We start from the raw sequence: 15,437 nt of genomic DNA on the forward strand, positions 1-15,437 counted from the left end.
ATTTTTTGTTTTACAAAAATCCTGACAGGTTTGTATACTTGCTTGCAAATAGTTGGAAGCATTCAACTTTATATTATACCTATAATCACTAAGTATACCTACACTAGCCATTTTCCCGCGGTTTCACCCGCGTTCCGTGGGAACTACAGCCCGTACAAGGATACATAAAATATAGCCTATGTTACTCGGGAAGAGTGTAGCTTTCCAGCAGTAAAATAATATTTTAAATCGGTATAGTCATTTTTGAGTTTAGGTATCCATTACAAACAAACAAACAAACAATTTTTACCTCTTTTAATATTTTAATATTAGTGTAGGTAGATAAATATGTATGATGTCCCAAGTGTTTGTTTTGGCTACTGCTTTTACATCCAAAACTCTTCTTACTTTATTTTGATAGCGCGAATTATACTAATATTAGCTTAGAAAAGTAAATAGCCTTCCTTACCTAACAAAAATATTATTGAAATGCTTAACTGACTTTGAAGAGCAGTCGATAAACTGGTGACACTGGTTGATCTACCTATAGTTAAAAATGGTTCTGTGGATGGTCTTTGGCTTCGAAACTATAAAGGTAAACAGTTGAATATTTAAGTATTTTCAAATGTTCCTTTGATGATCGAATGGACAGTATAATAGGTGCTAAAGCAGTGGGGAAGATTTTTAACAGTGTTTTATAAGGAACAGTGAAAAGCACATTTTACCAAAATCGTCTTTTTATTTTCACAGAATCAAGAATATTATATTGATAATGCACAAAATAATCCAGTGTCAGTGTCAATAAGTAAAAGGTTAAGGTGAGGTGGCTGGCTATCCTGATATCACGGAAATCCAAATTCTACGTGTGGAGTTCATTGCAAGTTTTCATTGAGACAATAATTAAAATCCTCTGTAACACACTTACTAAAAAAAATACTTGCTCCAAGCAAGTATTTTTTTTTAATCTTTTATTATTAAAGAGTTTTCAGAACATGCCAGAACCGGTTGAGTCATATATGAGTAAGCCTTACAACTACACAAGATATTCTAGGAAATAAATAACAGGATTTTTAGCAAATTGCTAAAGATAGTATGTAGTTGCTTAAATTTAGAGCCTAAACAATTCCTAAAAGTTAAGTTTCTAATGTGTGATATGAGTTTTCACTAATCACAGTAATTTTCCAGAATATGCTATTTGAAAATGAAAAGATTAGTGATAATGTTTGTTAATTACCATCTCAAGCGTTTCAAGGTAAATCAATCACAGTGTCAACTTGCTGACCTCTGCAACCATGCATAATGAATGCTATGAATCGTGTGATTCAACTATGCTTACCTAACACTGAGAAGAAGTAAACATAAAGTCGTATTTTTGTCGCAAAGGTGAAACCTATTATAATTTCTTGTACATTATTTGAAGTTGTGTGTTCTGAACTAGAAGTTCAAAAACATAATTTGCTCTAATAGAATGGGATTTAGAGATTAACAAATCTTAAAGAGCAGAAGAACTCGGTTTTAAGGATTTTTATAAGTAGTAATTTTTGGATTCAGTTATCATAAAGTGTGCTTCATTAGCTACGCCTTACGGTTTCACTAGTGAAGAAATAGTATTTATTTATTTAACAGTTTATGTACACACACAGAATACAAACAAGAAGAAAAATAGAACAGATAGTACAAAGGCACAGTTTATTTCATATGAAATCTCTTCCAGCTGGCCCGTTATGAGAGAGTTAGAATAGAAAGAGATGCAGATAGAGTGCGTAAAAAGAAAAGAAGCTATAACTAAAATACAATAATCACTAACTTAACCTACCTACTTAAATAAACTCTGTACATGAGAGAATTCTATGCAATAGTTCCAGCCCTTTGAAATAAAGAAAGACAATTACAACCAATTAGCGTTTTTTTCCCTTAAGCCTTTATTTTGATATATGTAAGTTTAAAAGATAGATTTTTGTATTTATTTGTTTAAATAAACCAAGGCCATATTAATAGACATACTAGTAGACAACCGAAATAGCTCTTATATAATAATCGATTTTATTAATTAATACCCGTATTCGGCTTACGTATGTCTGTTTTTATGTCTGCCAAACAAAAAAGACTAGCGACAAACGGGTCTTAAATAGCGCCTAGGGCAATTTAATATAGCTGGTCTTATTAGCAAGCTAAGTAGACGGTTTGACAGTTTACATTGTTGAAGAAAAACGACTAAGCACATACCATAAAACTTGAAATATTATTTTGTAGTTGGTAAATCAACAAATGGCTTCACTTCACAGTTCACAGCATATGAAGTAATAGGGAATGTCAGACTTACTGACCAAATTCTACCCATCTTCCTTTTGGAGTTCTGCTTCTTCCAGGGTCGCAGATACTCTTTCGAATAATCCCGCAGGCGCAGATGATTTTCTCTACGTCGTAAGCACAGCTGTGATGTTATTGCTTAAATATATTTGCCAGATTACCTTAAGTATGATTTGAGCTTTGTGTAAGATGGAAGCGACTATTACCAGAGTTAATATGACATTTTCTGTTGTTTTCATAATACCGCTATACAAAAGATTAATTATAGACTAGGTACTGGTTGCTATTGAAAAACTTGATAATTACTTTATTATTCTTTTTTATCCTGGGGTCTAGAAAGTTTAAAAGCGAAAGTCATGCCAAGCTATCTCAGGTGGCATGGGTACCTAGGTTGACAAGGTTACATAGAAGCCGCTCCAGAGAGAGAGAAAGAGACTAACACGGGACCTAATGTTCAATCAATCAAAACCACTAAGACCTTCAAGACATTCATTAGATATCCAACAAGGAATTGAATATTTGTTTACACGCGTTGAAGTTAACATTATATTTCAAGTAATGATAATTCTCAAAGCATTAAGTTCTAGTTTTTTCGTGTTGTTGATGGTTTGTTGCGATGCCAGTTATCTCACATAAAAATAGTTATCGCTGTCGAATCAATTCGACAACGTTCGTTATTTTTTTTTCTGAGGGGGCAAAAAAGATCGAGAATGGCTGAAGCCTGTTCCAAGGAGGTTTTTTTCTTTTTTTAACAACTCTTTTGACGCACACAGGGAACTCGTGACGCAAGATATTTATTATCTTTATTTTGATGTGCGATGACCAATTGCATTCAACGATTATAATCTTGTTTTGAAGCTGGGATCATTCGCTTGCCTAAGTGCTATTTATTTTTAGATCTTTTGAGTTTATTTACGCTCTAACGCTAATTTTTGTAGCAGTGGGATGTCTCAGGCTAAAATTAGAATGGATTCGCCGTAAAAACCAATGGCTTGTTTGTGTTTTAAGTATTTAATAATAAATCATTAGGTAAGTTAAAAATAGATGCTCTTTCTGACCAGACTGTAAATATATCATTAGGAAAATACAAGTATTAAAATTAATATTACCTATTCATATTCGAGGTCTCTAAAGGATTTTTTGTGAGAAGTGTACAATTTGTGCTGGCTACAATTTGAAAATTTTATGCAAATGTTCATGTTAGATGAACATACAAATGGCAAATATTTCGTTATTATAATGTAGTTTTTGGTTTTTAGAAACATTACAAAACCAAGGACACTTACATAAATTGTGTTGCTAGGTCGCCATTTTGATTGACGTATTGTTTAAATTATTATCAACATGCGCATGGCAACTTGACACAAAAATGAGGTTTTAACACATACTTTCTAAATATGTAACTTAAATTTTGATAGAACTTAGTACATAAACCTTACTTTATCACATATACCTTAAATGTGACCTTAATCAAATATTGTAGCCAAACTGAGATAACTAGAAAAAAGAACACATCCTATACTCCAAATAATTTATTTGTAGGCACACTACAAGCTAAGTTTTGATATTCGACTATATTCGTTCAATGTCCAATTATCCTACTCCTGCAACATTCCCTAGTCGTCGGCAGCAAGGAAAGACTCATAGTTCTTCACATATACGTTGTCAGGGTCGTACTTAGCGAGGAGTTGCTTCCAGTAGTCCAGCTCGTTAGCTCTGATGTGCTTGACAACCTTCCTCGACGCCTTCCTTTGTTTCTGAGTACATTTCGTGCATGAAGTCTGGAGCGCGTCTTTGATGTGGGCTGAAAAATGAAATAATTTTGAAAGTTTAAATTAAAATTGAATAAAAATTGAAAATTGTTTTTGATTTCAAAATTGAGAGTGCCCCTGAGAAACTACTTTCTATAGCCGAATAAAGTATGGGCTCTAAGCATAATTCAAATGATTATCCTCACATGCCAACACAATAATTTCCCCTAAAACTTCTATATAGTTTTAGTATAAATAATGGGATTAGTAGAGATAATCAAAAATCTTGTATCATGGTACTTTATTCAGAATTAAATATCACATCAATAATAGTAATTTTGCTGCAGAGAGCTCGAAAGAGAACGAATCCTGTCTTAAATGTTAGTAAGTTATTAAAGCCATAGATAACGGATAAATCTTTCCATTCAAATTAAACAAAAAAAAAACTGCATTTTATGTAAGTTTATACCTACTGTCTATATTTTTAGATATACATATGTAAAAAAAAGATCCCGACGAATGGAGAACCTCCTCCTTTTTGGGAAGTCGGTTAAAAATAAAATAATTTTCCAAATGCAATTAATGACTCATATAAACAAAACACTAATTCTATATGCACAATTAAATTACGAGATTAACGTCATCTGCCCACGTCAATCTGCTTACTGTTGCCAATCGCGTGATCAGACCAAGTTCATGGAAATTTATATTATGTGTAAATAAATGGTAATGTTGATCTGTTTGTAAACTATATATTTTATTCCTTATGTTATGTAAAAGGCTATATTATAAGGTAACAAATTAACGATAAGTTGATATTAAAGGACTTTGCACAAAACAGTTGAAGTGATAATCAAATGACTCAATAAACTAAATATGTTTGTATATGGGATGCGTTCACGTCAATAGTGCAATAAGTGGGCATCAAACTCATAGCCTCTCGATCCATTAGTCATTGGACGCTGTCATTTTTCATTTATTTAAAAAAAAATCATATATCTGTCTCGTTAATAACGTATGCTTGTAAATACGGAGAATGGCAAATAATGTATATGGTGCAGATGAAGTCAGGAGTAACACATCGTTAATGAATAAACAATAACAATATACAGTAAACAATGTAGGTATTTTTCCGTACCTTCAAGGTGTTGAAATTTTGCTCGTGCTTCACGGAAGGTTCTCATTTTTTGCTCGTCAAAAGTAAAAAAATATGATTTTGACTCATCAGCATTGTACGTACTTTGTTTCTTTATTTTTGTAGTTTTAGTTTGTTTTATTTCCAATTTATTTATAACCTAAAATGGATTAGAGCACTCAGTCTGTTTGGCGATCCTATTAGTATCGTAAATGCGAAAGTTTATAATGATGTATTTTTCACAAAAAACGGACACAACTGACTTTGATTAACCTTTCCATATGTATAGTTTTTACACCAAAATAGCACATCAATTGATTATTTTATTTTCGTCTCTGGGAAATACTTTCCTCACAGCGTGGGTTAAACCGCGAAAAACAGCTAGACTACTATATAGTATGACTATATCATAGTGTGACTATACAGGCAGCAAATACTGTGAACCATATTATTTTGTGGTTTTGAATATGGCATCTTTCACAACACATGAACTTAAGTAAATAGGTAGAACTGTACTGTGTAAGTTAGTGTACAAGAGATACAAATAAGCACATATGCTATATAGAAAAAAACTACAAAATAGCACCCATACCTTTAAGTTCCCTTCCTTCTGGGGTACATCTTCCCTGTTCCAGCACACACTTGATATACGGAACCAGCAGCTTCCTATTCTCAATGATTTCATCAATGTTGATGTTGTCGTACCTATCCGTGTAGGTTTCGGCAACCGCGAACGCCGCCAGAGTAACCACGAGAGCAACCACGACAAACTTCATCCTGAAATTTTTGAAAATATCTTCTAAAATACAAAAAGAAACACGGTTGTGTCAACCACTGTATATAAAATGATAGAATTTTCTTACATTTTCGTTGTTTTATAAGTATTGGGTTTATTACTTTACATATTTATGACTTGATATTCGCCTTTTGCCCTGTACTTAGTTTCAAAATGATTTATTCCACGGACATACTATGACGCAACGTTTTGAGTATATTTTGCATATAATTTCCCTTTTATTTTATAGTAGGTATATTAAATGACAATATTTTTAAAGCGTTACTTATTTGTTTGTATAAAGAAGCTCTCGGGAATTTACTTGTAAGCAAAAAATCAATTAGCCGACGTACGCTTAAAAATGCAGTGGGTTATTTTTCTAATTAAGAAGCTCACATATTCCTAATCGTATTAATAACAAATTGATTAATAACGCAATCGAACGGAATCAATAATAAAAATACCTGCTTTTTTATCCGATTAATGAACAAACTCTTCGATGAAAGAGTATCTAAAGACACTGATGATCCGATTAAAATCGATTTCATTTATAGGAATGATTAGACGATTACACGCGGAAAATGTCTGCCCATTGTTGTGGTAATTATGTAAAACGCTCCATTTGCAACCCTACTATAATTAGTGTCTTTTATTACCTGTGTCACAATTGAAAATATACATAAAAAATGTAGGTAAGATGCTAGTGATGACTCAAGTCGCAATGGTTCCGTTTCTCAAACAAGTTTTGCACACATAAATTAAATCTGGGGAAAAACTATTGCATGGCTGTGATAAATTAATTAATTAAATAAATTAAAAATTATACGAGAGAAATGCCATATATTTCCATATTAAAGTAATAAGTGCCTATCCTAGTCCAAGGAACACCATTGACATGGTGCGTATGGGCAAAATCTTCCAGCTTTGGGGAGTTGTCCAGCAGAGAGCGTTTCTCGACGGAGACTATGACGTCCAGCTGGTTATGGTCTATCCCATCTTAACAGCTGGGTACTGCGTCCAGCTATATCCGATAAGTTAACAATAGCTCCCTATAATTGTACCAAAGCCTTCATAACTAACTTGCTGGTAAGTTACAGTAGAAGCAAAATGTGTTCAGCGACCAAAAACACTGTTCCATCATTGGTTTTACCATGTTACTGCGAATCAGGATTCATTATTTTTATTATATTATAACAAGATAAAAGTAGGTATGTTCTGATACATGCATTATTATCTCATAAAAAATATCGTAGGTACGTTTGTACAAAACGTAAACAAGACGCAAGTGCCTATCTTTTCGATGACGCTATACACTTTCTGCGAATTCAAAAAATTGGAAGTAAACAATAAAAAAAAGTTACGAGTTATTTATGATTCTATGGTATTTATACCGTGATTTATTCATTAAAATTTATGGTTACCATGAACAATAACAAGCCTTTTAACTAATAGTCAAACTTCTTGGACAATTTGCTTCATATGGATGCCGTAAACGTCATTGTTTCACAATTTTATAATGTTTTATAGTCAAAGTGATTAGTAATAAATTATTGTTAGTACCCATTACAGTAATTATTTATTACTGTTATTAGAATTTATCTACGATTCATCATATTAACATAAAATTCTTCTGCTGAAATCATTTAAATAAAAAAAATAAGTTGAATAAATATCTACATTAAACAAAGATCTATATTTTTAATAACTTTTCTTATTTTGGATTTTTATTCAGACAAAAATAATGTGATGTTGCAGTTACATCACACATTTCATTGTTGTATACCTTCTGAGGGATACAGGAAATTACACATTTCATTCACTTACTTCCAACATTATTCGGTATTTAATTTCACTAATTACTCAAAATAATTTTACTTGGTCATTAACAATAGCAATTCACTCATAAGCGTTATTATACTATTGCAGTTAAGTATGTAAGTGGTAGCTAAAATATACATATAGGTACATATTTCTAATCAATCTTTTGTTCTTAATAAAACCAATGAGTAGTCACCTACTTACTAAATAAACTAAACTAAATTCAAATTAATTTTATATCTTTTGATCTGAAACTATTTATTTAATAAAACAGTTGAATAGTTGAACGCGCCTGATTATACAACAATTTCTGCGATGCGAAATGCGATTGTTCACTATATATATTCCAGTGAATGCCAAGAGCAATGAATTGTATGCCTATTACATCTCATAACTATTAATTAAAAAGAGAGAAATTTAAATGAGATATGAGATTCAAGACATAATTTGTAAAGTGTAAACGCATCAAAAATCCCTATGGCGCCTGTTGGTATTTTGTTAGCAATAACTAAACGCATGCGTTGAAGTCATTTGTATGGGGAAACTGATATCAACCACAGTTTTTTCCATGGACAAATATTGATTTGTTTTACACGTACTGCGTTTTAACTGGTATGCCTATTAACTGCCTCGTTGGTCTAGCTGTCGCAAGTGCGGCTGCTAAGCACGAGGTCTCGGGTTCGATTCCCGAGTCGGGCCGAAATCGCCTTGTGGGTTTTAGAAGACTTTCACAAAGCAGCCCGGAGCCTGGAAGCTGGTGATTGATACACCCGTGCATCGGAGAGCACGTAAATGTCGGTCCTGCGCCTGATCTCTCTCCGGTCGTGTCGGATTACCGTCCCATCGGGCTATGAGAGTTAAGGAATAGTGAGTGCACCTGTGTCTGCGCAAATGCTCGTGCACTATTATATGTCCTGCGTAGTTGGCTAATCTCCTTACATGAGAACAGCCGCCGTAGCCGATAATCGGCTAGGAGGACATCATCATTAACTGGTATTCCTTCTATAATATTAAATAAGTAGTTTAAAGGTATTTACCTTATGATGGCCTCTGACTAATGTAGTTGCATTCTTATGTATAACTAGATGGCGCTATCACTACGGTACACTATAAATCGTAAGGCATGAAAGATCCTCGTTCAATGTTATTGCAAACAAATATGTAGGTATTTGACCAAGAGATGGCGGTGGTAAGAATTGTAAAATAAATATGAACTTATTAACTTACGATTAGCCATAAAATAACCATAATATTATGTAAATAACAGGGGAATACTAATGTGTGTCAGTTATTTAAATACTAAAATTAATTACAATATGTAAATTTTGGCCATTATTAAAAAATATAAAATTAATATATCATGGAAAGCTCAAATGTCTGCAAATTTACGTTTGCATAATTTGGCTACTTTAAAGCTGAAGCAAAGTTATTTCTCAGTCATGTTTAATCAAAAGAAGGACTTTTTATAATTTATTTAATCTTCAAAAAGTCTGCTCTTATTCAACTTTTGATAATTTGAAAGTACATAGTTAGTGATATTAAAGATCATCATCCTTCTACCCTTAGCCCAGAATTATATTTACGAGCACGATCAGTAAAAAATTATAAACATAAATGAATTTCTTTGGTTTATTAAACAATAAACAAATATGATAAATACATCTCATGATAACATAAATACAATTTATATCACAATTTACAACTTAGTACAAAAACAAAAAATCCATGTATAAAGAAAAAGAAGAATAACAACGAATTAAAAAATAATGAGTAAAAGTAGTAGGAAAATTGAGCAATTTGAGATAGCTCAGACAGACTTTGGCCAAACGATCAAGTTGATCGTATGACATCAAATGACGATCGCTTGATCAAAATCTATCTCAGCTACCTTATTTGTAATTTGGTGGGTTTATTCGGGGATCTGAATGCCGTTGGCTCTCGCGCGGTCTTCGTACTTCTTCCTCCAGTCTCCCTTGGGGTCGTACTTGGCAGCCAGCTCGCGCCAGATGTCCAGCTCGTTCTTGATCAGGTGCTCAATGACCTTGTAGGCGCCCTTCTCTTGAGCTTCTGTGCATTTTGAGCAGCCGGTCTCGATGGCGTCTTGCAGGTGTTCTGGAAAAATTAAGAGGTTTTTATGAGTATCATTTGTAAAAATAGATTGGATGATCAAAATATTCGTAAATAAGACTTTTATGTTTACTTTGGTATTTGAAGTTAACATTATATGGGTCCAGAAGGCTTTTTTAGAAAAGTTATAAGAAAAGTGTTTCCGTTCACATCTAAAAATAATATATTTCTCTTAAAATGCACCGTTTGCAATATTATCACAGTTTAAGGAAAAACTGATCATTTATCATACAAAATAATTTCAGCCGTGGAAGCATATAAACAAATAGACAGACTAAACCATTTACTTTCGCATTCGCAATATCACAAACGTCCTCCTTTGTTATTTGCCGACACACGACAAAATAAACATACTGTATAACATTTTCCCTATAGTACATTGAACGGAAGTGTATCGTCAAGACGTGACAGGCATTCATAATAACCAGCACATCACGTTTCCTTACCAGTTGTCCTCATCCTTTGATTTCCTATTGTCTTAGTTATAATTTGATGCAAACATAGTTAGTCACTTATGTCAAAACAAAAGAAGTTCGGCGTATGTAAGATCGAAATAGGCCACGTAATATTATATTTGAGAGCCATATTATTTCCTGTTATATTTTGAGGATACATGACTTTTTAAATTTTTATGTCGAAATTCATTCAATTTTATATATTTTAGCATTTTACTAAGGATAGTAGGAATAGTAAGCGAATAAACTCACGTTGGCCTTTATTATACTTACTAGGTCATTACTTATTACACATAATTATATTTGCCTCTGCCCGGGTCGATCGAACATTTGACAAGGTAAAGCAACGCTTCCCGCGATCTGTCCGTCGATGGATGACAATCTTACATGATATAATTGGGTTAAGGAGGTCAAATAGCCAGTCGATATGTTTTTAACACTGATACTCAGTTGCATGCAGTGAGACTGGAAGTCGACCCCAATATAGATAGAAAAAGGCTAGGCAGGTGACACGCTTGTAAAGCTATAAATGCACAGGTACATACAGTCATTTCGGATATTACAGACATTAGAAGCAAAACTGTGACCAGTAACACTACAAAGTAGTTTCAAATTATGATTACCGAGATAACCATAGTGCAATGTGATGTCGCAAAAAGAAAATTGACAGTCACCGGTACTGTCGTGAACAAAACTAAATTATATTATGAAGTAGGTACAAAAAACCATCTTTTGAATTGTCATAGGGTTACTGTACTTTTCAATGATAGTAAGATAATAAGTGTTGTTAGTAGCACGCCTTGACTTGAAGTTAATTGCTCTCTTTCATACAAGCACGTGCACCACATTGCTAATATTTCATTATGAAAATAATCCATTTCTGAATTTCAGAGTAACTATTTTATTTGAAGGAAGAAAACACTCAGAGCATTTTAATGCCAAAGCCGACGTAAACAAAGCTCTAAAACTTGATTTTTACGTATCTTCACCTTGTTCTACATTTTTGTAAATAACTGAGGTTTTCAGTAATATACCACTGCGATATGCAATCTTGTACCCATAATTAATTTAAAATGAGTTATTTCACAATATGTATGTAAAACATTGCCAAACACTATCCTTCTAATTCGATATTTTTAGATGCACCAATAACCTTCGTTATATTTATTTCGTAGTAATTCTATGACATACATTTTCAGAATGGGAGATACTGAAACGGTGAAAAGGCATGGAGCTAGCTTATCCATAGCTTTGCAGCTGATAACATAAAGACTATCAGGAGAGTCTCTTCCTCAAATATTTAATACTGCCCTACTTAATAAAAATGATCGACAGTCTTTTATTTATACGTCAAAAATACACCTTACACCCCAAATAATAAGATCCAAAATTCAACACCAACCTTTAAGTTCCTTGCCTTCAGGACTGCACTTTCCTCTCTCCATAACACAGTTGACGTAGGCTAGCAGCAGTCGTTTGTTTTCCAGGATTTCGTCCAAGTTGATATTGTCATATTTGTCCGTGTACTTGTCATCGGCTAGGGCCGCCGCAGCTACTAGGCAGAGTACTAACAGGACTTTCATGGTACACTGGAATTGATAAGAGTGGGGTTGAGAATAGGTGTGTGATGCTGTAGAACTGTTGACTGATAGTTGGTAAGATGGTTTGCTATGGAGGTGAGAGTGAGTAAAATAGGTCTGATAGTGATAGTCGGTCTGATACGGGCTGGATATGATTTATGACCTAAGAACCATGAGGGTAGGTTGTAAAATAAACCTTCAGATATTTTTCATAAAAAAATAACTAAGTAAACAAAAATTTTGAGATAAGGAACAGAAATAAAAAATTAACAATATTTTTTGTGAAACAGAAACATGCAATGCACCAAATATTGACCTATTAACTCTTTGACATAATTTCATGAAAGAAGATTTACTAATAAACCCTATCCTGAATAAATCTTGACTAAATATATTTTTTCTCGAAATAAAATGCATCTAAAAAGTGCACAGATATATGTGTGTGACCTACCGTTTGTTCGTCTAGTAAACAGTAAACGCAAGTAGCCGAATGACTTATGATGTCGGTCGTAATCATATGCCTCTATATATACCAGGCCGCGGTGTGCTTAAAACATCTAATTTGCCCCTGGTTGGCTCATTATTTTATCTGTCTTCGATGCATACCTCGTTGTTATACAGGCTGTTCCATTTTCTGCGGTTACGTTTCGAGTCACGTTAGTAAGATGGGTGATGAATTTTAATTTCATTTACTTAAATTAGTTTTCTTGTGTTTGAAAGTTTGTTATGATGATGGAATATACAGACCAATAATCATATAATATAAACTATGTTTTTATAGAAACATTCGATTTATAAATATGTTTTAATAAAATAATCTACGGATCAATAAGATAGAAATTTCTGCCACCACGCAGTGAATTAAAAATATAAGTAGGGTGGGCTAAAAGGCAAATGACTAATGATACTGAGGTGAATACAACGAGAAAGGAATAGATCAGTGAAATGAGAGCACTGTGATTTCACAACTTTTTATCCGGACTCAATGTAACATGTGACTGATTTGCATAACTTAATGCAACACATAAGTATAATTCATCAGCCAATTTGATATAAAGCGTTTTAATAATCATTTATAAAATGCTAGTTTAGTTTCAAATCATGGCTCGGCGTCGTATCAATCATAGTGATGGATTAGGACTGAGATCCTAACAAACTTAAATGTTAGTAAAAATAGAAAGCATCAGTAATATTTGCACTTGCTTGCATAACCTCATCCTAGAAATACATATTTGTCTTTCTAATTTGTAGATTTATTTTAACTTTGCTAACTCATCGTACATTACATTACACGTTGCTATATAGAAGTTAGTTTCTCAATATGTAGGTAGGTGCCAACCTAATATTTAAATGGATAATTCATGATTATGATACCAGGGTAAAAAGCGATCAACTGAGACAGTCAAACGCACGTCAATCAAAAATAAAAGTACTAAACGCATAGAGTAAAAAGAGCGTTCAATAATAAATTATAGACTTACTTTGTAACAAGGAAAACATAGTAATAAAATACAGACAATTAACAGACAGAACCTTAGAAACCTTTAAAAATAATGTTGTCAATAAATTATGCAGTAGTTTTAAATCAGAGGACTCGAATACTAAATTTAATAAGTTATTTAACACACTTTGTCTAGAATTTAATAAATCATGTCCTATTAAGAAACTAAAAATCGACAATAAATTAAAATTCAACGAATGGTGTACAAAAGGGATTAGGATAAGCAGAGATGTATTGTATAACCTGTATCGAGAAAAATCAATGACATCTGATAAATCTTTTCATGATCATGTACGGAACTACTCTAAGGTATTCAAAAGTGTATGTATTCTTGCAAAGTCTAAATCAATTAGTGACAGAATAACTAAATCGGATAATAAAATAAAAACCGTTTGGAAAATAATAAATGCGGAAACGGGTCAAATTAAAGTCCGGGATACTGAACTATCGTTAACGATTAATGATGCAACTGTGTCGGATAATGTGCAGGTTGCTAACGCGTTTGATAATTTTTTCTCTAATGTACCAGTAGAGGTTACTAAATCACTTAACTCGTCCTCTACACTTGCAGAGGCATTACTAAAACAAAATTTTACTAAAGAAGTACCGGATTTCGGATTCCATTACATAACTTTTAATACAGTAAAAAAAGCTTTCAAAAACCTTAATTTAAAAAAAACGGAAGACTTATGGGGAATCTCTGTTAAAGCCCTGAGCTCCGTGATTGACAATATTGCACCAATACTCAGTCAAATATTTAACTCGTGTATAGATGAAGGCACCTTTCCTGATTTGATGAAACACAGTAAGGTCATTCCAATATTTAAGTCAGGTTGTAAGAAAAATCCGTCAAACTACAGACCCATTTCTATTCTCCCGGCTCTAAGTAAAATATTCGAAAGGATCATGCTTGATCAGATGTTAAACCATTTTAACTTAAACGATATACTGCACGACCGTCAATTCGGCTTTACAAAGGGTAGGTCCACTACGGACGCAAGTGCGCGGTTAGTCACTCAGATTTTGGAAGCCTGGGAGAGTTCGCAGGATGCCGTCGGTATATTCTGTGATCTCTCCAAGGCGTTTGATTGTGTGGACCACGATACACTCATTTCTAAGCTGAGACACTACGGCATTCGTGGAAAATCTCTTGAACTTGTCCGGTCTTATCTATCCAACAGACAGCAAAAAGTGGATGTCTGCGGCTCAACATCTTCGGGGACAGTTGTAAAAATGGGCGTGCCTCAAGGCTCTATACTGGGTCCATTTCTGTTCCTAGCTTATATAAATGACCTTCCATTTGTGTTGTCTGATATTTCGGATGTTATTTTGTTTGCGGATGACACTTCCCTTGTTTTTAAAGTTAAGCGTAAGAACCCCAATGTTAGTCACATTAATGAAAGCCTAGAAATTCTCTCCAAATGGTTCGCAGCCAACAATTTATTATTAAACGCTTCCAAGACTAAATGTCTTAAGTTCTGTTTGCCTAACGTCACTGCGGTTGAAACAAATATAATGCTCGATAACAGCAAATTAGAGTTAATTAACAGCACAGTATTTCTGGGCATTACCATTGACAGTAAATTGCAATGGGGTCCCCATATATCCTCCCTATCAGGGCGACTTGGTTCTGCTGCTTTTGCAGTCAGAAAAATCAGACAACTGACCGATATAGCTACGGCCAGGCTTGTATACTTCGCCTATTTCCATTGCGTGATGTCATATGGCATTCTGCTATGGGGGGCAGCGGCTGATGTCCAATCAATTTTCGTTTTGCAAAAAAGGGCGATCCGAGCGATCTATGGCATGGGCTCTCGCGAATCTCTTAGAGAATTCTTTAAGGAAATTAATATACTTACATTACCTTCCTTGTATATTTTTGAAAATATTATGTTTGTTCGCAAAAACATCCATAAATTCACAGTTAAAAGTGACATTCACCAGATAAATACACGTAACAAACATAAATTAGTGGTTCCCAAGTTTAGGCTAACAAAAACAAATAA

The 15,437-nt window shown here is 33.6% G+C and overlaps 1 protein-coding gene across 1 annotated transcript; it reads right to left on the minus strand.

Annotated features, from left to right (window-relative positions):
- Window positions 1–3,806: 3,806 nt before the first annotated feature.
- Window positions 3,807–12,494, minus strand: LOC124638497. Its single transcript, XM_047175469.1, has 5 exons — window positions 12,382–12,494; window positions 11,753–11,939; window positions 9,681–9,880; window positions 5,768–6,002; window positions 3,807–4,093 (listed from the first exon to the last, which is right to left on the minus strand). Exons 1-5 carry the CDS (start codon window positions 12,445–12,447, stop codon window positions 3,906–3,908), a joined length of 876 nt encoding a protein of 291 aa, XP_047031425.1. The 5' UTR covers window positions 12,448–12,494; the 3' UTR covers window positions 3,807–3,905.
- Between the last annotated feature and the right edge of the window lie 2,943 nt (window positions 12,495–15,437).

Source organism: Helicoverpa zea, chromosome 17 (genome assembly GCF_022581195.2).
Source record: "Helicoverpa zea isolate HzStark_Cry1AcR chromosome 17, ilHelZeax1.1, whole genome shotgun sequence".
Classification (NCBI taxonomy): domain Eukaryota; kingdom Metazoa; phylum Arthropoda; class Insecta; order Lepidoptera; family Noctuidae; genus Helicoverpa; species Helicoverpa zea.